Source organism: Alligator mississippiensis, chromosome 14 (genome assembly GCF_030867095.1).
Source record: "Alligator mississippiensis isolate rAllMis1 chromosome 14, rAllMis1, whole genome shotgun sequence".
NCBI classification, from domain to species: Eukaryota; Metazoa; Chordata; order Crocodylia; family Alligatoridae; genus Alligator; species Alligator mississippiensis.
In genome coordinates this window covers 30353709-30376177 of record NC_081837.1, presented here as the reverse complement: position 1 = coordinate 30376177, position 22469 = coordinate 30353709, and the positions used below count along the sequence as shown (strand labels likewise).

Sequence of the window (22469 nt, the reverse complement as noted above, 5' to 3'; positions counted from 1 at the left end):
AAGGATATTAAAAAAAAAAGAATGCTTAAAAATGACTACGAAAATGACAGAAAGAAAGAGACAAAGTCCAGTCTACGCTCTACTCTCTACATATTGCTTCCATGAGCATCATGTGGAATTCCCTGGGGCAGGTCTCAGTTTTCTTTATTGAAAGATTCCTATAGGTCAGGAGTCTACAGCCTGTGGCCCTCAGGCCAGATCTAGCCCACAAAAAGGTTAGATCCAGTCTAGGTAAGTCTAACCCAGCCTGGGGCAGCACAGGACAGTTAGTGGCAGAGCTGTGCCAAGCCACCTACCCACTCTCCAGTATCTTCATCTGCAGCCTACAGCGAGTTGAGTCAAGTTAGCTCAGGCAGCTTTGAGCTCTCCAGGGGGCTGGATGTGTGCGGCCTATGGCAGGGGCCAGGTTGTAAGCTGCTGCCTCTGGCAGCAAAAGTTTGCCAACCCCTGTTTAGGCAACCCCATCAGCTAAACAGACATCTCAGACCTGAAGAAAAACAGCCAACTAGGGGACGGCAGCATATATGAAATGTATGGCTCTGTCTTAAATGAATTTAGTATATTCTAAAGTTTATAACTCAAAAGGCATCACTACATTTCCTATTTGTGCTCTAGACTGTAGCACTTCACAAAAAGCCTACATCTTTCCCAAGGTTTGAAATCCCTCAGCAGATTTATGTTGCAGTTACAGTGATACATAATGAGACAGAAGATAATTAAGTTCAAGCTGGAACAAGACCAAACTTTCCACAAGCAACTGTATAAAGGCTGGATTTGGAAAGAGAAGTCTGAACTTAACATTACAGCACTAGTCAACTACCCTGATGTAATAATTAAGGTAGTAAAGTCAGTTTCTATCAAAGACCATTCTTTCAGTTGAGCCACAATTTCTGGAGAGGTACATCAGGGAAAACCACCTTTTGATGTTTCAATTTTGGTCTCAAATACATGCAACTGGCTTCCAGGCATAGCAAAATTTGAGAAGTTCAATGAAAAAAATACTCTCTACTATAAAAAAAAAATCCAATGATACATTTTTCCAAAGGGGGCCTATTGAAAGGACTGGACTTTGAAAGGCAATATGGACAGTGCTCCGAGTGACACAGGAGGCTCTTAAAGCAAAAGGATGCAATGAAATGTAATTTAAACAAAGTTATAAGTATTTTAAAACTGCTGACAGAACACGAATAATGGAACCTTCAGGTCGTCAGCCATGCACTGCAGTAGATATGCGTAGGGTGCAATTTGGGAGGCATGAGCTTCAGGGCAGGTTAAAAGGAAAGTAGTGGGAGAATGAGCAAGCAAGAGAGTGAGTGAATGTTATTTCACAGATTTCATAGACATTAGGGCTGGAAGGGACCTCGGAAGATCATCGAGTCCAGCTCCCTGCCCAAAGGGCAGGAAGTCAGCTGGGGTCACAGGATCCCAGCAAAATAAGCATCCAGTTTGCTCTTGAAGGTGTTCAATGTAGGCGCTTGAACCACCTCCGGTGGCAGGCTGTTCCAGACCTTGGGGGCTCGGACAGTAAAGAAATTCTTCCTTATGTCCAGCCTGAAATGGTCTTGTAGTAGTTTATGACCGTTCGACCTAGTCGTCATCCCTTGGGGCGCTCTGGTGAACAAACGTCCCCCCAGATACTGGTGGTCACCCCTGATAAACTTATAGGTGGCCATCAGATCACTCCTGAGCCTGCGCTTTTCCAGGCTAAAGAGCCCCAGGGCTCTCAGCCTGTCATCGTAAGGTCTGCTTCCCTGACCTCTAATCATGCGCGTGGCTCTTCTCTGGACTCTCTCAAGCTTCTCCACATCCTTTCTGAATTGTGGAGCCCAAAACTGGACACAATACTCCAGCTGCAGCCTCACCAAGGCCAAGTACAAGGGGAGAATGACGTCCCGGGATTTGCTTGAGAAGCATCTATGGATGCAAGCCAGCATTTTGGTCGCTTTACTAGCCGCAGCATCGCACTGCAGGCTCATGTTCATCTTGTGGTCAATGGTGACCCCCAAATCTCTCTCTTCCATAGTGTTAGCCAGCGTAGCACTGCCGAGCCTATAAGGATGCTGAGGGTTTTTCTTCCCAAGGTGGAGAACCTTGCATTTATCGGCGTTGAACACCATCAGATTCTCTCGTCCGCCCACTTGCTGAGCCTGTCCAGGTCAGCCTGGATCACCCGCCTGTCTTCTGGTGTGGATGCTCTGCCCCAAAGTTTGGTGTCATCGGCGAACTTGGCCAGTCCGCTTCTGACTCCAGTGTCCACATCATTAGTGAAGATGTTGAACAATATAGGTCCAAGGACAGAGCCTTGGGGGACCCCACTGGTCACAGGACACCATGATGAGTGACGACTTCCATCAATTACTACCCTCTGGGTCCGACCATGGAGCCAATTTTCCAGCCAGTGGATCGTGGTGCACCCAAGGTGACAATTGGCCAGTTTCTCCAAGAGGTGATCATGGGATACCAGATCAAAGGCTTTTTTGAAGTCAAGATATATGACATCAATCTCATCTCCCTTGTCCAGGTGATAGGTCACCTGGCCGTAGAAGGAAATGAGATTGGTCAAGCAAGACCTACCCGCGACAAACCCGTGCTGGCTATCCCTTAAGATGTTGGCGTCGGCCAGTCCATTAAGGATGGCCTCTTTAATAAACTTTTCTAAGATCTTCCCCGGGATAGAAGGCAGACTGATGGGCCTACAGTTAGCCGGATCCACTTTCCTCCCTTTCCTGAAGATAGGCACCACATTGGCCTTCTTCCAGTCTATTTAAATCAGAGCTGTCCAAATTCAGCATGGCCAGTAGGCCTGTGCGAATCAGCAGCGATCTGATCCAGCTTCGGATCTGGCTGCTTTGGATGGCCACAATCCGATCCACAGCTCTGACTGGGTTTCTGCCTCGATCCAGCCAAAACTTCAGAGCTGCCTCGGAGATCTGGCCAGAGGGTATAATGGGGGAATCAATGAAATATCTATAACTTTGTTGTTTTTTGACCAATTTGGATGAAACTTGCAGGGTTAGTAGCCTCTGCTGAGAGCATGAAACCTGTCAAGTTTCAAGAAGATCAGTGCAGGTTTGGGGGGGAACTGTATCCCAAATTCTTAAAAGCCAAACTCATGTCACGGCTGTGTGTTACACCGGGGGGGGGGGTGGGGGGGGTGAAAACTGCAGGACTGCTAGGTCTTACTGAGGCCGCAAAGCCTGCCAAGTTTCAAGGAGATCAGTGCAGGGATTTGGGGGGAACTGTACCCCAAATGCTTGAAAGCAAAGCTCCTTAATGAGCATCAAATAGCACCTACAACACCAGGCTAAAGAGACAAAAGAATCAATACAGACAATCAACTGCCGCAGGACAGACACAGTTTTTGCACGAGTTTGGTCTGTCAGCATTAGGGGTGCAGCATTAGGGGTGCAGGGCCCCAGGACCCCCTGCACCGATCTCCTCCACAGCTGGCAGGCGTCACAGCAGGGGCCACCATCCCTGCAGCTGTCACCCCTCTGCGCCTTAACACACGCAGTGTCACCCATGGCACGAGTTTTGCTTGTCCGCAGTTTGAGGTGCAGCTCCCCTCAAACCCCTGCACCGATCTCCTTGAAACTTGGCAGGCTTTGTGGCCTCAGTAAGAGCTACCATCCTTGTAGTTTTGACCCCCCCGTTTTGTAATACAGACGTGACAGGAGTTTTGCTTTCAAGAATTTGGGGTACAGTTGCCCCCAAACCCCTGCACTGATCTTCTTGAAACTTGGCAGGCTTTGTGGTCTCAGCATAGGCTTACCACTCCTGCAGTTTTCACCCCGCTATGTTGCAACGCCTAGATGTGACATGAGTTTTGCTTTCAAGAATTTGAGGTACTGTTACCCCCAAGCCCCTGTATCGATCTTCTTGATACTTGGCAGACTCTCTGCCACCCCTGAAAATTTCATCCAAATCGGACAAAAAACAACACAGTTATAGGTATTTTATTGTTTCCCCATTATACCCTATGGCTGGATCTCGGAGGCAGCTCCGAACCGCTTTGGGAAGCCAAACGAGGCAGCACCTTGACCCGGATGTGCTGCTTCGGACCCTGAAGCGTCCAAAGCTTCTCTGGATCTGAAGCTGTGTCCAAAGCCTTGCAGAGCCCTAATGGCCAGAAGCCACATGAGGTGCTGGTGTGCAGCCCCTTCTCTCCTCCATTAAGGCTTTGCTGCTGGCTCCTCAGCCCTCCTCCATGATGTGGCCATGGGAGAGGTACCTGTAAGGGCCCACAGGCTGCAGGTTAACTGCTTACAGGCTGCATGTGAGCTCACCAAACAGCAACTGAACACCTGATTTAAATGAAGACTTTCAGAATTACTCAACAATTTAAGGAAAGGACCTGGGGGTTATAGTGAACAATAAACTGGATACAAGTCAACAGTGTACCCTCGTTGAAAAGGAGGCTAACAGCATTCTGAGCTTCATTAGTAGGAGCATTGCCAGCAGATCAAGGAAAGTGGTTCTTCCCCTCTGTTCGGTGAGGACACATCTGGAGTAGTGTGTCCAGTTTTGGGCCCCCCCAATACAGAAAGGATGTGGACAAGCTGGAGAGAATCTAGTGATGGGGAACAAAAATGGTTAGGGGGTTGAGGGACATAACTTCTGAGGTGAGGCTATGGGAATTGGGTTCAGTCTGCAAAAGAGAAAACTGAGGATGGAGCCAGACTATTCTCAGTGCTGGCAGATGACATAACAAGGAGCAATAGGTGGATATCAGGTTGCATATGATGAAAAACTCTCTGACTAGGAGGCTGAAGCACTGCAATGGGTTACCCAGAGAGGTAGTGCAATCTCCATCCTTGGAGGATTTTAAGGCCTGGCTCGACAAAGCCCTGGCTGGAATGATCTAGTTGGGGATGGTCCTGTTCTGAGCAGGGGACTGGACTAGATGACCTGCTGAGGTCCCTTCCAACCCTCATTTTCTGTGATTCTAGGTTGGGGCCAGCTTTTCAAGAGAGTTCAGATTCCAATATACTTCTGCAAATCTGGGCCAAATTGTGGGCACTGTGCTCATGATCAGTTTAGCTCTCCGCTTCCAGAAATTACACTAGCCCAATCATCTCTCCAATTTTTGCTTTTGTAAGAAAGCTGTAGGAAAAATGCAAAAAAAATGTTGCTTTAACATCAATTTTTCATAGCTTATCTTTTAAAAATCACATAGTGTACAGATTATGCTTCCTGGAACATTAGCTCAGCATCACTTCACGTACTACATGAGCAAAAGAAGTATGGAACATCCCGATCCCAAAGAGGAGGAAAAAATTAAATTCAGATATAAAAGACAAAAATCAGAGCATAGGAAGAAACTGCAGGGAGAAAAAGGAGAGCAAAAAGACAAAAGGTCACAACATGCAGCCATTCAGTAAGATGTACATTGTAAGCATGGGATTTTCTATTCCTGTTTCTTGAATACTTTACAAAATGCTATGTTAAAAGTATGCAGAGACATTCAATGCAGAAAAAAAACCTTCATTTGTGTTTTTCCTGGATATCAATATTAAACTTCCAACATTATGGTTGGCTTTGCCCACATCATTCAGTTTTCCTCAGAACTTGAACAAAAGCTAGAACATTAACAGGCACACAAGCTTCTGCCTGCAATGTCACTGACCTCGGGCAAAACAGAGCCAGATCAGGGCAGTATCTAAGAGGAAGATCAGTGAAAGCCTAGAAATTGTGGGAAGTCCTGATAGCAATTCAGAAGGTAGCATGTTTCCTTCTAACTGAACCAATGCCCCATTATTTCTTTAGACTAGGGGTGCTCAACCTTCAGCCTGCCAGAGCCCTGCTATCCAGCCCAGAGGATCCCCATAAGCCCCAAAACACAACAGTGTTGGAGCACTGACAGGAGTTGCCACTCCCCTGCTAACACATTGCCAGACTCATGCAGAGCCCCACAGGCTGGACAGCACACTAAACTGGTGAGCGGAAGTGGCCCAAGTCCAATCTGGGCACGCAGAGTTTCAGCTGGAGGCAGTGTGCCCTGATCTGGCAGTGCAGGTGCCCTAAAAGTCTTTACTGAAGCTGTCTTAGTGTGCCCAATGCAGCAGATGCCTTATACTATTCTGCAGCAACCCTATTCATCAACCTGGACCAGGTATTGATGAGTCTCAGAGGGAATATAGGGGAAACACTAGGCCTTGAGATGTGCTGCTGCTAAGAAATAAAGGGGGCAAACAGAATTTGTTCTGTGTTAGCGTAACTTTGCTCTGAAATGTCCCATATGAAACAGTTCCTCCCTGTGTCCCCAGGATAGCTCATTGTGCTTGCTCTGTTCACATTTCCAATTAAAAACCAGAGCTAGGCATTGGCAGTTACTTTATTAGTTTGGATGGCTATAGGCTCACAAGGAGCCAGGAGTGCCGTTCGGTTTTGATTTTAGAAATGTTTGTATTACAGAACACTGGAGACTTCCTTTAAAAAACTCAAAAGCTCTTACAGTTATTAAAAGTTCAGTAAAATATAATTAAAACCAAATTCTCATGGAAGGTTTAAAATAAAATGTAGCCTTGAAAAGCAGTGCCAAAAGGGGATCAGCCTCTTGCCAAGGCAGAAATTGGCCTAATTGCCTTCAATTGCATCCTTCTGCGGGCAGGATCTGACCCTGAAAGGATGGGAAAAGTCTAATATTTACATTTCTTCCAAAGCAAATAGCTGTGGGAACATTTTATACTTTACTATCTGCAGCTGGCCAAACTCTGGAAATTTGGGGCTATTTTGAGATGCTCTGGAGTGAATTTGTTCTGCTGTATTTTGGACATAAATAGGAGCACTGTTACAAGGCAACCACCAATGGTGGTCATCAATGTTACAAGATGACCACCAATTAAAAAGGAAGAAAGTAGCTCGAGTTATGCCTAGTTTTTCCCATTTCTGCATGCCAAGGAGAAATGTTATACAGTTTCTGAAGCAAAAGGGTAGTAAAGCACTGGAACAGGCTACCCAGAGAGGTTGCAGAACCTCCATCCTTAAAGGTTTTTAAGACTTGGGTAGACAAAGCCTTGGGTTGGATGACATAGCTTGGGATGGTCCTGGTTTCCGCAGGGAGTTGGACTAGATGGCCTCCTGAGGTCCTGCCCAACCCTAATTTTGTCTGATTTGATTAGGTGTACAATTGTACCACTGTACCCCACCATGGATCCACTGTTGCACATGCACATGTATGCAGCTTGTGAGAGAAGTGTGGGGACCTCCCATTTTGGAAACTGGAAATAAATAAATCCTATTTGAAATCTAAGCTGAATTTCTAAATTATGTAAACATTACTAATAATTATTATTTTACTCATCATAATAGAATGAATATTAAGAAAGAAAACTCTCATAATTTTGGGGGCCCCCTTCTATGATTGTGCACCCAGTACAACTGTACCCATGCGACCACTCTCTCCTTTAGGTCCTGCACACATACCCACAAACCTTAGTATACTGTAGATGCCATCTGTACCTACTTACAGCTGATTCATAGAAGAGAAATATGTCATTCAGTTAACATTTGCTTCTCATTCACATTTATTTGGGGTTAGTGACTCCAGAGTGCAGCGATAAAACAGGTGCAATGTAGTCAGAACACCCATTTTCAACAGGAGTATTCAAATGGTGGCTTGGTAATATTGCTTGAAGTTAGTGTCTCTACAAAAACAAGCTTATTACCTTATAAGCTGCTTATTTCTGAAGCTTTCTGTTAGCTAAAGGTGAAATAAGAATACTGTTTGCCCTCCAGCCAATTTTATGTATTTGTGCGAATACAATGATTACAAATTCTTTTCCTGTGATTAATGACTCTACCTAACCAAACCTCCTCCACCTATCCCCCCAACCTCAATAAACCTGATGCAAAGTATGTTTTTGCAAACTATAAATCAACCATCAAAGCTTAATAAAAAGCTACTCTAACTGGAACATAATATTAAAAGACCATCCAAGATGGAATAGTGATTTCAGCAGCTAGTAGAACAAACAGCTTACATTATTGACAATGAGGATAGCACATGTTTAATCAGAAACAAATACATACCAATATAATTGAGTGACAACTCCATCTGCTGAAATCTGAAAATAGTTCTAAACTTCTACAGCATTCTAACAGCATGCACTTTATTGCCAGCCCTTGCCTCAGTTTCCCAGTCTTTTCTTCCATAGCCCTTTGGCTTTGTAACAGCTGCATTTCATTACCACACTCCCATGGGGATAGAACTCTCCATGTAAAATGTCAGGCTGGATTGTATTTTAATTTAGTAAAGGCCACAATTCAGAAACTTGGTTTTGTTGCTGTTCTTTTTTTCCTCTTCTTTGAGATCAAATTTTATTGGTGAAAAATTTAATTTTACAAAGTGATGCAATCTTAGCCAAAAGTCCCCAGATGTGAAGTTTCAAGAGAAAATAAAAAACAGGCATCTAAGTGACAAAGAAGAGAGAAAGGGTTTTGCTTCTAAACTTCCTTAAATATGAGAATGTCACAGGCTGCTGCTTCTCTCTAACCCCACCAGATGCCACAGCTGGGACATTTTCAAATTTTATTATAAGAGATTTAATCTTTTATGGCACTTGAAAACTGGCCAGAATTCAAGTTGCCTAAAGCAGACACTTCAACTTGAAGTGACGTAGATTTTAGACACAGATGTCTTGTAAATACCTTTTTTCCCCTTCCCCTCCAAAACCACACGGCATTCATATAGCAACTGTAGTCATCTAGAATGATTTCATGGAAAGGCAATTAGGTAAGCTCTGTCATCTATAGTGCATACAGTATCTTGTCATTCTAGAAATAAGTTGGCTATACTGTCTTGTTCCTGTCATCTCCCCTTCTCATTAGTTTCTGTCTACTGGAAAGAGTGAGATCATGCAATGCCATACAGATCATCAGCCAGAGTTTGGGCCTCTAGGAATTCACAGACAACAATTTGCTCTAAACGGTGTTAGTATCAGTAGTTTAAGCGTGCTGCCAGCTAATTAGGTACTGTTTTTGGAATTTGAGTTAAAAATTAGGTGAAATGCAACAACAATTTCAATATTTTGTGTTATTCCAAAAACATTTTAACAAAATAAAGTAAAATTCAAAACACGGATGCTCCTCCAAATAGATAAAACACATTTTTTTGACTGAGTGGACATGCACCTGTTGCATTATATTGCTGTGATCAGATATGAATGTGCAATAGAAGGGATTATTATAGTCCCAGAATCTGTAGAAATCTTACTGCACTTCTTTAGGCAGTGGCCACGAATGCTAAATGGCCAATTAAAGTCATTTCGTTTGCAAGCTGCCCAGCAGATAAAAGCAAACTGGTTTCCAAAACCATGCATCTGAGGTAAAAATGATACCAGGTCAAGAATTATTTTTTAATGGTGTGCGCGCACACAGGCTAGATTCTACTCTATGACCAATCACTGTCAATCACTGCAAGAGCAGCTTTAAAACAGTCCTGCTCTTATACAAGGAAGCAAAATTCATCAGGAAGGATTCTAGAATGGTGTAAGAATCAAACTCCAGTCTACCATAATTCCTTCCTGAATGCTTTTGGGTAGTTTTCATCAATAAGGGTTAAGATAATTTAACAATGACGATAAAAAGCGAAGGCTATTTTGATAGCGTGATGGAGCACAATTAGTGTGCAGTCAGTACAGTGATAGATTACAGCAGACAACATCCAACTGATGGATGGACTACAGGTAGAAGACAAAATGCATTTCCAGAGACAAGCAAGTACAGTATTTTTTTGTACATAACATGTCCCTGAAGAAGACACATGTCTTATTTTTGGAAGGCAGAAAGAAGAGAGGTTGGAGGGAGTGGGGGGGGGCATCTTTCCTTGAAAATACCACTAAGTATTTTTACAGGGAAAACATAGGCAGTGGAAATAAGGCAGAGAAGCAAGAACCCATGGTTGCTCTGTTAACCCCCTAGCTACAGTATGTGGCGGGCACTGCTGGGAGCCCACCCTGCTTGGGAAGAGGGGTCCAAGCAGCAATAACATAACTAGGGGCAGGCAAGAGAGGCACTTGTCCTGGGTGTCAACTCAGGAGGGGTGCTGGAATCATCCCCCACCCCTGCAGAATCCATGCCCCAGGAGCATACCCATGTCAGGAACTGCAAGACTGTCTTGGTGGTGGTGGTGACAGTGGCAGCAGCTGCTGCTGGTTTAACAGTGACAGGTGGAGCAAGCAGAAAGCAGGGTGGCAGCAGTAGCAGCTTAGCTGGGGACTGTTTAGGGGTTCCTGGCAGGGGTAAGATTGTTGCCACCTACTCACCCCCAAACCCACATGCTTTCTCCCCACCCCACTCTCAGAACCCACACTCCCCCCACCACTGTGCACTTCCCTCCACCCCCACAGGGTTTACCCCAGGCACTAATTCTGCTTGTTACACCACTGTCTAGCAGTGTGGGCAGCCAGCAGCAACCAGTCAGTTAAAGGCATGATTCTTCTGAAGCCAAATTGTCCAGCCCCTTCCTTGGCCAGGTGGGCCTTCCGCTGACTTGTCAGGCACTGCTGGCTGCTTGCCTGTCTCAGGAAAATGGGCTGGGCAGTTTGCTTCCTGGGTGTTCAGGCCCTCTAGTCCTTGAGATGGCGGGAGCAGAGGAAGAACTGAAAGAAGTACACAAATGCACCGTTGTCCCCCTTTCTGGATCTGCCCCTGGCTGCATTTCTCTAAGATATACACTACAATCTTCAGTAGCTAATTTTCAGGGAAAAGGTGCGTGCCGTCTGTGTGAAAGTAATGGTAATACGTGAGGAAGTCATGGGCAGGAGCAGGGACAGTACTTAGGAACTAGGACACAACTGAATGAGAGGCCTTTTTTTATTCATATCAAATTAAGCAACACCTTTGTTGGGGATCAGTTATATTGCACTTGTTCATGTGTACCAGCAAACATTAAAACAAATAGACAAAAGAAGGAGAGTTCTATTTTATTGCATTAAAATATTTTAACTTAAATTCTGAAGTTGTCCCCTTCTAGAATTTCACTGCAGCACCTCTTCGAGCCTATTCCCCTCTCATCCCTTTGTATATTCTGGCTGGAGCCAACTGGATCCACCTGTTAGCCTGGTTAAGCAGTAATTGTATCCAAACCTGAGGCAGTGGGTTTGCTCTAGTACTCTGGCCAACTCCAAAAGCACTTTGCAGTCTAGCCTTTAATTGGCCCTTCCCATTTCCCCATTCCAGATTGGACATGTTACAGGTATTGTGTAATTAACTAGTTAACTGTGCAATTACCTGGAGACCAGCTATACATGCAAAGTAGCTATCAAGCCAAAAAGAGCACCAACCAACTATAAAGTTAGATCTTTATACCTGGATGTTATCAAGATTTAATTTGCATATGTAGCAGGGTCCCCCCTACACCTGGGATCCAGTCAGCTGCAGGGGTGCACCATGCCCAGGGTAAAACCACAGGGCATTTATATACATACCTTTTCATCCCGTGATGCGCCAGAGATCCGGTGGGTTGGAGCAGATTCAATTAATTGAGTCTGCTCCACATGTGAGCTGATGAGCAGTGTGCTGTGTCATGTGCGTTGTACAACTGGTGAAATGTGTGTCAGCACGTAGAAAATGGTGGTGGTGCACTGCTGAACTAAAAACACCTTTGAGGTGTTTTGGTTCAAAAGCGCGCTGCCACCATTTTCTCAGCGCTGATGTGCATTTTGCTGCTTATACAACTGCATGCACCGCAGCACCAGGCACTTTTAAAAGCACCCGGTGCTGCAGCACAACTATGTGTACAAATGCCAGTAGAGCAGAGGTTCTCAAACTGTGGTTCATGGACCACCACTGGTCCGTGAACTCCATTCAGGTCGTCTGCAGAAAGGCTGCAGAACAAATCGAGAATATCTATACTTGTAAGGTAAGACTACGGATATTAAAGTATGAGTTGTGTGCTTTGATTTGTAGAACAAAAAAAGTTTGAATGGTTCGTTGAGACCCTCAGCAATTTTCAAGTGGTACGTGAAACAAAAGGTTTGAGAACCACTGCAGTAGAGATCTAGGGATTGTGGCTGCTGCGATCCTTAGGGCTTGGGGGTGCGTGAAACCCCTAGGGCCAGTGGACTGCCACAGAGGTGACCCCCCCCAGCCCAGAATCGCAGTGATCCTCTAGCCCCAGGGGTTTCCTGCACTGCTGGGCTGAGGAGAACTTCTCCTGTGGCAATCCTCCTTTCCCAGGGGTACCCTGCCTGTCTGGTGCACAGGGGAGGGGGAAATCATCTCTTCCAGGATCCTCTGGCTTGGGACAGGGAGATTGCCACAACAGGGATCCTCCAGTCCCAGAGGTGTACATGGCACCCCTGCAGCTGGGAGTCCCTCAATGAGGTGTGTGGAGCTCCCAGCTAGGGCAGCTTGTTTCTTGCAGGTGCAGGAGGAGCTCAGAATCAGACTCCAGCATGACGGTATGATGGGATCTAATGCACAATCTGACTATTGGGCCTCCTGCCATGAACATGTGGCATGGCAGGAGGCGCAATTGATTAAATCTCACATTAGATCCCATTGCACCTCTACCTGCATGTGTAGAGGGGACCCAATGTTTCCAAGTTAAATGTTGAACCCATGTTCAGTCCTGAGTTCTTTGCTATATCCACTCTAGATCGGCTCATCTCAGACATGGACTTCAGAGTGCATTACTACTTTATCATCCTCTGCCTTGGACAGCTTGGGCTGCGAGTTCTGGAATCAAAATACAACTTTTTTCACAGGGTTACAAAGACCTTTTTAATGTTGTGAAATACACTCCAAGAGAAGGGTTATCTGATTGGCTGAACTTCCCAACAAAAACATCCACAAACTGGTCCCCTAAACAGGAGGGAAACCAACAAACAAATGAACGAAAAAAACACCAGCCAAGATCTCTAAACTGTACTAATTTCTGAATTCAATGGGTGCCTGTAGACGTGGGGGGATGTTGTTCCAACATGCTGTAATTACAGCATGTTGGACTAGACTTGATTAATCGAGTCTACTGGAGCATGCTAATTATGTATATATTTCTGCAGCATGAAATATCTCTATTAGATTAAGCCAACAAGACATCTGACGGGGAAGTCAGAGGTTAACATTTCTAATAGGAATATATACAAAGAGTTGCTTTTTCTTTTGCTGTAGAAAAACAAGTCAAATGACTCATGCAGTTTTACTTAATGTAAAAATAAACTTGTTACCACTGATATCTGAAACACGTTTAAGCTTGTTACATGAATAAAAGGACTCAAATCAGACAGGAGACAGTGACTGTCAGACCATCTGTATTCAAAGCTATTTCAAGGCTGTAATCCAATCAAGCATTTCTACTAAGTTTGGTGCACAAGGACAGCTTTCAGGTTATGACAGAACTCTGGTTCTGACGAGAGTATATATGATTTTAGGCTGTCATTCTGTTTTAACATTTAAAATGCTAGTCTTATCTGCATGTGTGCTTTGGCAGACTTAATGTCTAGTGAATCTATACACAAGCTTTTCTCATTTGAAAACCTGGCTTAGATATTTGAAGTACTTATCCACGTCACAAAGGCATTATGTGGTTTGGAGCAGTTTACTACAAAAAACAATTGCTGTCCAGGAGAACCACAGGTTCTGGGGATGTTTTAAGAGACATGTACAAAAGCAAGAGGGACTTTATTCTCTGACCCAGCAGCTGTGACAGGAACAAGGCAGTTAAACATATGGTCAGATGCTGGACTGATTTGCTTCTACCATCTTTTTAATACAGTTGTAGCCTGTTTTGAATTTTCTTTTCTTCCAGTTTCAACCAGCTTACTGCAAAGAGATTTCACCATTAAGCTTGCAACTACAAAGTAAGACATGAGACATCCCAGAGACTCAGACAAATTCAGAGGGAAAAAGGTAAAGTTAACTGTGAATGACTGATAAACTGGCTTTTCAATTGTCATATACCATAGAAGGGAGCACTGGGTAATCGCTTCAGTTTGTACAACCTCAATACTTTAACATTGAAGGCTTCTGCAGATTTTTAAAATCTAAGGGCTCCTATACACATGTGCAGAGCCTGCTCCAATGTGCGTCGGATCAGACTCAGTTAATAGAATCTAATGGAGCACGGACACTGCTGTGCTTCAGCAGCCTTCCGTGCCACATGCTGCATCACTGCCGTGCTGAAAAAATGGTGGTGGGGCGCTTTGAAATAAAATACGTTCAATGAACTTTATTTCAAAGCACCCTGTTGTCTTTTTCAGCACAGGGATGCTGATACACGTGACGCACGGATGCTTTTAATTAGCACGGTTCACTAATTAAAGCACCCAGCATCGCATCCCATAGCATATGTAAAAATGCCTTGAGAGAGATAACCAATTAACTTCTGACTTCAGCCTACCTTGTTTTGGGACTATTCACTTTTTCAGATATTAACCTTCTACGACAATAAACCTTCATAACGAACAAGACATTTTCTACATCTTCCATGGTGAACTTTAAGTGAGCACTGTTGTACTTCTAGTCTGAATTCTTACAAGGTTTCTCACACTTGAGCTGCAGCAACAACAATGGTATAATTAGCACTAGGAGTGTTTAAATTTCTTTTTTCTTATACAAGTCCTTTGATTACAGCAATGGATTCTCAACTAGGGTGTGGCAACACTTAGGGGTGCCTTGAGATTGTTTCAAGGATGCCATGGAGTGCCACACAATGTTAGCACTTCTATATATGCAAACATGATTCACGAGATAAATCAAAAGATTTCAAATAGAAATTCATAGCATTAAAAACAATGAGACTTGTTGTGGTCTTTCTGAGTTCTTTGCAACAGAACAATGACTATTGCTTTTCTGTAGTCAAAAAAAAAACAACTAAGAGTTTGCATTTTCCAAAGAGTTCCTTCAGTCTAAAAAAGGTTGAGAACCACTAGATTAGTTACAATCCCAGAGGAGCACTACTAGGCCCATTTTCTGGGACCTTTCACTGTAGCTCAAAGCAGGCATTTCCAGCTATGCATGCATTTCTGGTCCATCTATAAAGATCCAAACAGACTCTTTAATATGCAATTGAGTCTATCAGGATTCTATGCTCCTACAGTTATATAGAAGAAAAAAGGTTGTTTTTGACAAAGTCAACAATGATACTGGATACGAACTTACTGTTGAAGAATGGGAGACCATCTGGAACAATGGTTCCCACAAATCCATCTGCACAATAATAAAATAAAATGATTTTAAAAAATTTAAAACCTTTATTTAATGGTACCTCATTCCACTTAAAAAATTAAACACATTTATGGTACAGAAGCAGGCAAATTTTGGAGGCCGCATGGTCAGTTGAGAGGATTCTACCACAAAGTGGACACGTTCCAGAATCAGACTGTTTTGGAAGAAGGTTGGAGATATGGTGAGGGAACAGGAAGCCAACTATCAGATAACCCCTTACTGTTCTTACTGAACTTTCCAGAGGACTCGGAAACATAAAGAGTCATAAGGAATTATCACTCACCTTCTAGTGCCTGCAAAAATTACAACTGCAAAAGCTTTGAAAGAGAGGTGACATCCCTCAAATCACTAACTGGTTGACAAAAGTTTGGGAAGCTTTAGTAATGGAAAAGTTGTTGTCCTATCAAATCAGTGTTCTACAGGAAGAAGAGGGCAGGGGGGAAGATGCTTACTTTGAAATTGGGGGGGGGGGGAAATCAAACACACCTTCTCCTGCCTCAAAACCAGAAAGTTTGAGAAGCTTTTTCAGAATATTGAAGGGAAAGTTCTAAGATCTCATACTTAAGAACAAGTTTGGAATAAATTAAAAATGTTAAAAGCAGAAATGAGAAGATAGTGAGATCTGTATTACGCAATTCTAAGGAAAAAGGAGTGAATTATTATACAGAGATGAAGAAACAAGAGTTTAACATTGACTGAAACAATGAAATAGTCAGAGACTGGAAGAAAGAGAAGAACACAAGAGAGCAGGCACCAACTTTGATTAAGGGAGCACTCTTGATAGAAGTTAAATATCAATCTTCATGTGTGTCTTAGGGGACTGGATGCATCTTTAAAATGTTTTTAGTTTGTTATTTGATAAGTTGGATTCATTAATAAAGTAAAAAAAAAAAGAAATGTACATTCCTGCTTACAAATATTACAGCAGAAGCTGAGAGTTACGAACTGCTTTGCGTTAAAGTTGTGGGTAGCTATAAAGCAAGTGTTAGTGAATGTAGCAATCACAGCTACAGCAAGATATGCCTGTTAAATGCTCATCAGCATGAACGTGGGAAGTACCTGTGCATGACAAATAGGGAAATATTACAGTCAGTTTCTTAAAGACATTCAAACATTTTCATTTCATCCCAAAATTTAGAACAATGTTTAGATCTCTTCATTCATTATTAGTATGGATAACCTGGCTTGTTATTATGGGAATGTAAACAAACCTGCAAACACTGAAATTAAAAAAAAAATTAACACCACTACCTAATTTTAGTTTCAAAATTTAGCTGTGAGGATATCTGGATTTCAGGATCCTAAAAGCTTATAGCAGATGCAGCAGAACTGTGGAATGGACACTGATGGCATTCTTCAGAGAAGAAACTTTAACATCAGCAGCACAAGGTTAAGTTTTCTGACGTTCCTAGCTGTTGCCAATAAAGGGACAGTAGTTTAAATGCATTTTCCTTTCCTTAGAACTATTATTTATGCTGGTCTCTAAAAAGTAAAGACAATGCATTACTTTACTTCTGTGAATACAATGCCACTTAAAAGATACTCCATTCATCTTTCTGGCCAAAAGTAATCTACCTTTCCACAAAGCCTATTTCTTTTTGCTCTGACATTGTTGCTCTATGGATAGAAAAGAGATTGCATACCCAATCATGTGGACTTAAGGATAGTCCTTCAGACACCTCTCCAAAACAATTAGCAATGTTGCTAAATTGTCTCTTACTTTAATGCCCACCAACAGATGGAACCCCAAATCGACAGATCTGGAGGAACTGAACAGTTCAAAACAGCCACGACAATCTATCTGCAGCTCTTGGAAGAAACTGTTCTCTTGCCTTTTTAGAAATGACTGAAGTATGTTGCACTTCACAGGGATACACTGAAGTTTGCAACTAGCTATATCAGCAACATTTAAGAGCATATGAAAAAAACAATGTACAAGTTGTTTGGCTTTTTGCCTCATTTCTATCTGAAAGGCTTTTCCCTAATAAGCATAAAAGGGATAATACCCTCAATGGAAGCAGAAAGAAAAAAAAAATGGGGCTCTTGTGACAAAAGATCCTCTATAATCACTCAAATAAGCACAGCACAAGGACTGCTTGGAAGCCACATTCTTATACTATTAAACTTTGTTCCTCCTAGGCTTATTTCATATGAATTGCCTCATTCAGAGAAGTAAACAACATAACTTGGCTCTCCGGTGCCAGAGGACAAACTGACGCTGTTAACCTGACCATAGCCTACTCTCAGCAGGTTGCAGTGCAATACGGAAATGAAAAGTCTGCTTACTCTGAGTGTCTTTGCAATCGGGGAAGGAGACGACGGGGGAGAATCTGACTGAGACTTCCTGCTGCGAGTAAACTCCTTACTTCTGGTGTACAAAGACGACATGGCTCCTCCAGGTGGATAATGTTCACCTCCGTGAGCAGCAATCAAGCTTCCACTTCCACTTTTCTTCAGTTGTGCACTGCAGGGCAGGTCTTACTCCCACGGCCAGAAGAAACGGATTTAATTCAAAATGCTATTATGATAATGAAAACCCTGCTCTTTAGGGTATAGATGGATGCATCAATCGGCTGCTTAGAAATGTTGTAGGATGCTGTGGATCCACTACACTGTTCAGGTTGAAAGGAAAGTATCAAGAAATAATTGTGTTCTCATCCAAGGTGTTGCACAGCACTAGCCTCAGAATCAAGGCCTGTTCCAGGGTCTTCCACAAAAGAACATTTCCATTGTATCATCCAAAGCGTTTGTGCAGCAAAGCAGAATGCTTCTGGTGACCCCCCAGTAGTTCTGTAGCCAATACCATCAATTCTCAAGAGTGAAGGCAAACGAATAGTAAGCGTTATCCAGAAAGGAAGCTTTTATAAGAAACCTGTTTCACTCTGCAATGCTGCCGAGCGCTCTCTGCTACAGCAACTGAACAGAGCTAGATGATTTAAGAGAAACAAGAAAGTATAAATCAGGAACAAACACTGTTTTGGAAAGGGGAAGTCCAGATGAAGTTATGTTTTGTTCCGTCCTCCTAGTTTGAGACGCCTTCACACACACACACTTACATCTTCCCTCCCCTCTTGCTGTTTTTTGACATTCCAAATCCTTACTTGTTCAGCGAGGAATGCTGGAAGGAGGCCAAAGACAAAGATTCACTTTCAACTTGGGATTTGGGCTGCCACTTGTAGGAAAAAAAGAAAAAACCCAAAACTTTATAAGCTCCCAAGGCCTGAAGGGGTGAGAGCTAGAAGTCAAAGACAAATTCTCTATACTGTACTTTGCAAGGTCTAAATGCCACACATTAGCTTGAGCAGGCATTTTGCAACAGACTGTCAGAGGCAAATATTTTCACAGGACATACAGTCCTGTAATTGACCATTAAGCAGAATTCAAGTTCCCACACACCACCACGCACAGCACACCACAGCACTTTTGGAAGAAGGGTTCTTTAGAAAACTGGCTTAGAGGTCCAAGAAAGCAGCACCTAGTTTGTCTGATGTGCTGGTTCGAAATAGTCTGCTTTAAGGCATATGGCTACAGAGTCCCCTCCCCACTACCTTGTTGCCAGTGCACAAATCGACCTAAATCAGGAGTATTTTGTGTTTCCAAAGTTTTGCAAAAAGCCAAAAAATATGCATGTTCAACTAAGTACATTTTTCAGAACTACTCTTATCCAAAACAAATGGAGTACACAGTAAATTTCCTTTAGTAAATGCACTTGAAAAGTACTCTCACATAGACAGTAAGTGCATTAATTTAAGTGGTCTCATATGTTAAATGCGATCACAGTCAAGCACAGCATCTGTTTTAGAATGTGTGATCTCTCTCAAATTGCTAACCATATAGTATCATTCTTTGTTGAAATGCATTAACTCAAGTATAGTCACTGGACTGGTTCCAGTAATCCAGCATTAATTAAGCAACACCACACTATCCAATGGCTGGATAATACTGAAGAACCTGTATAGGCTTATTTACACTGACCTGTACTGAAGTCAGCTATTGCCCAACAAAGAGGGCTTTGTGCTTAGATTTAACCTATGATAAACCAATTGGTGAAGCCTGGACAGACTACTACAGAATATTTCGTAGCAAGTGGAATTTGTACTTTTTTCTAAACATGTCTGCATCTGTGTGCGAGTCTTCAAGCACAGTATACATGGTTGTACAGTGCAGGTGTTGCAAACATGCATTTGGAGAAACTGTGCAAGTAACACAGAAACAAGATCTAAAAAAATTTTTCATTATACCATCTACTCAGACTACATGTTATATATTCTTTCTATGCAGTCATGAGGAAGCTGGAACAGTCATACTGTCCACCTCAACAGAGGTCTTCTCAATGACATTTAATTATACCATGGAAAGGGCATTCACCACAAGCAAAATGAAAGGACAGCTGGTGGGAAAATTGTCAAATGATCTCTTTTATTCTGGCAACACTTCTGTAAAACAAAAATACTTCCCTACCTTGCAGAAGAGAAAGTGGAGGCACATAAAAATACAGACTTGTCTTAGGTTATAGTCAGGAACTGAACCCAGATTTTCTGGTGTTCCCATCTACTGCATTAACTATAAAACCACAGTTCCTTTGATAGTCTAGTGCAGTGATTCTCATCCTTTTTGGGACTCAAGGGACACCTTCATAGGTTTTCGGTATTTAACAGCACCCCATTTAAAAAGCTAATATAATACGAATATCATAAGCATTATAATGTGTTAAGTAACTGTATTGCTATATTATAATACAATATAAATAATCTACCTGTAGGCCGCTTCCCCAGCTCTGCCTGGCCTCATGCATGTTTGCTCCCAGTGCTGCACCTTGGGTCATCATTCATGGGTCCAAGTTACTGCTGGGGACCAAGAACCAGCAAGCCAATTTCTGCACTAAGTTCTCCCAAGCAGCATGCCTCCAGTACTCCAGCCCCAGGGTGAAACTGGACAGAGCCAGGGTATACCTGGCCAGCAGGGATGCAGTGCTGGGTTGAACACGTACTATGTGTGGGACATTGAGGGGTTTGAAGGGGCAGAGAGATGAGCAACAGAACACGAGGCCTGGGCAAGCCCCCTCCAGTCTGTATTTGAAGGGGAAAGCACAGTCCTCTGGGGACCAGAGCCACCTGCCCTTGCTGCTCTTGGAGCGAGAGGGAAGCTGGGGGACAAGCTTGGCTAAAAAGTGCAGTTAGTTCTACATTTATACGTCCATTTGTCTGCCCACCCTGAGCAGAGCCTGTTGTTCAGAACAACTAAGGTGCACCCTTTGTCCATGGGACTCTGAAGCAAGGGGCGAGAAGGAGCGAGCAGTGCGCCTACCTCCTTGCAAGGGGACAGAGTGCAACTGCACCCCTACAAGGAACTCACAGCACCCCTGTTAAGAATCACTAGTCTAATATGAAAAGCTGCATTCTACCATATAGTGAACAGTGCTATTTAGTTACTCTGACTGCCTATTTACAGGAACTTTTACACGTTTTCCTCTTCCACCGACACAGGTCTTGTGGTTCCTAAGGTTCCAAAAGAGAATACAGTATTTCAAAACTAGCCTAACTCATGTAGCAGCCACAATGCGAGGGCGTCACTACAGCAACAAGTCTGAGGGAGCCCATGTTAATCACCAAGGTGGAGTTAAGAACTGCAAATTACATGCTATTGTTCATGTCCCTAGCAGGAAGGTAACCAGACAAGAATCACAGCATTTTCATAACCACCTTTGGTCCTATTCCTCCAAATGAGGGTAGTGCTGGGAAAGCTTTGTTTCACTTTTAAACCAAAATAAATGCCATAATCTGTGCTTTCTACAGACATCCATTACAATTATCCACTCATCTGAGACAGAGGTGGTTCTAGCAGCTGTTTACAGGGCAAACAAAAAGCAAGTTGCTAGAGAATGTCTCTAATTTTAAGTCAGAAAGGACAGTTTGAAAATTAGCCTCTCCATCAGTTCAAGAAAAAGGAGAATGAAGTGGAGTAGAAATATATGGTGGATAGTACATTTCACAATTTTTCTTCGAAAATATTTCTTAATCTTCTTCCTAGCTTCTTGCATAGTTTTAATTCCCCACCTTCTCCCCCCTCCCCCAATATAACTAATAAACCTGAATCTTTTGCCCTTTGTGCTTCTCCAATGCTCACAGAGAATGATGCTTGAAGGTTCAAGATCATTGCCTAGATGTAACTGGTTTTGCTGTTTGCAGATCTCTTTTAAAGAACACTCCTGTATAATAAATAAAACTTTGCTGTTCAGCTATGTACACTGGACTCCTCATTCTGTATGGGCATTCAAAGCAACTGTACCCATGCAAAAAAGTTTAGTTATCTCTTGACAGATTCAGAGGACATTTCTGCAAAGCTAACAGACAACCCTACCAGGAGATTCACTCATCAAGATGGTCTGCACAACTACCAGACCTCAAACAATTTTTATGGAAGTGGTAGAGTATGGAACAATGTGTATATGCTATACTCAGATCAACAATAAGTTAATACAGTCCAGTCAGTTACAACCAGTCTGTTCAGGCAGCATATTTTGCACAATACAGTCCTACTCCCCCTTTCCACACATAAGAATTTCACAAGTTAAGAGTGAGAGGCAAAAGGGACTACAGATACAGCTATGGAAAAAGAAAACTGGGTAAAATACATGGACATACTGACCACTGGAAGTATTCCACTACAGCTATTTTACACAGGAAATTCATTGGGAAAGGGTAAGGAACTCTACCTCCAGCAAGACCGGGGTGGGCAAAATGGCATATTGAGCCAGCAGCCAGACACTGTTTCCCAGCAGCCCCTGCCCATATGGCTGGGGCTGATCTCCATGGAGACCCCAACCACAGCTGTGCTGTGATGGCACAAGGCTGGGGTTGCCATGGAGACTGACCCCAGTCAAGCTAGCAGGGTGTGTGGCAGGGCAGGGTAGGGCAGGAGGCTGCTCTGGTGCCACTGGGCCCTTGTGGTGGGGCAGCTTGCAGTCCGGGGCCAGGGCAGAGCCACAATCTGCAGCCAGCATGCTCCAGGTAGGGCCATGCAGGCAGTGGGCCCCAGCTCCTTGCAGCAGTGACAACATGGTCCAGAGCTGGGGCAGAACCGTAATCCATGCAAGATCACTCAAATCCCAGATTTTCAACAATTAAAATATTCACAAATGATCAGGTCTTGTTCTCGAGCAGACTTCAGAATGTTATATTTACCACCAAGATTGCTCCTGGTCAAGAAGTGCCACCCACTTCCTCTCCCCAAAATTTCCCACAACGCAAAGAACTCCTCAGTTCAGGGTACAACACTGAGAACAGTCTAGCACACCA

The 22469-nt window shown here is 43.3% G+C and overlaps 1 protein-coding gene across 7 annotated transcripts in view; it reads right to left on the bottom strand.

The window, feature by feature from the left end:
- The window catches only part of PPP1R12B (protein phosphatase 1 regulatory subunit 12B), a 181880-nt gene that overhangs the window by 32422 nt on the left and 126989 nt on the right, over positions 1–22469 (bottom strand). The window contains exon 1 of one of the 7 annotated variants that reach the window (XM_006266074.4): positions 17458–18390. The exons of the other annotated variants lie outside the window; for them this stretch is intronic. Within the exon in view, the coding sequence (XP_006266136.2) occupies positions 17458–17559 (102 nt within the window). The 5' untranslated portion in view covers positions 17560–18390. Of the gene's footprint in view, positions 1–17457; positions 18391–22469 lie in introns of those variants that run through there. 7 annotated transcript variants of the gene reach the window in all.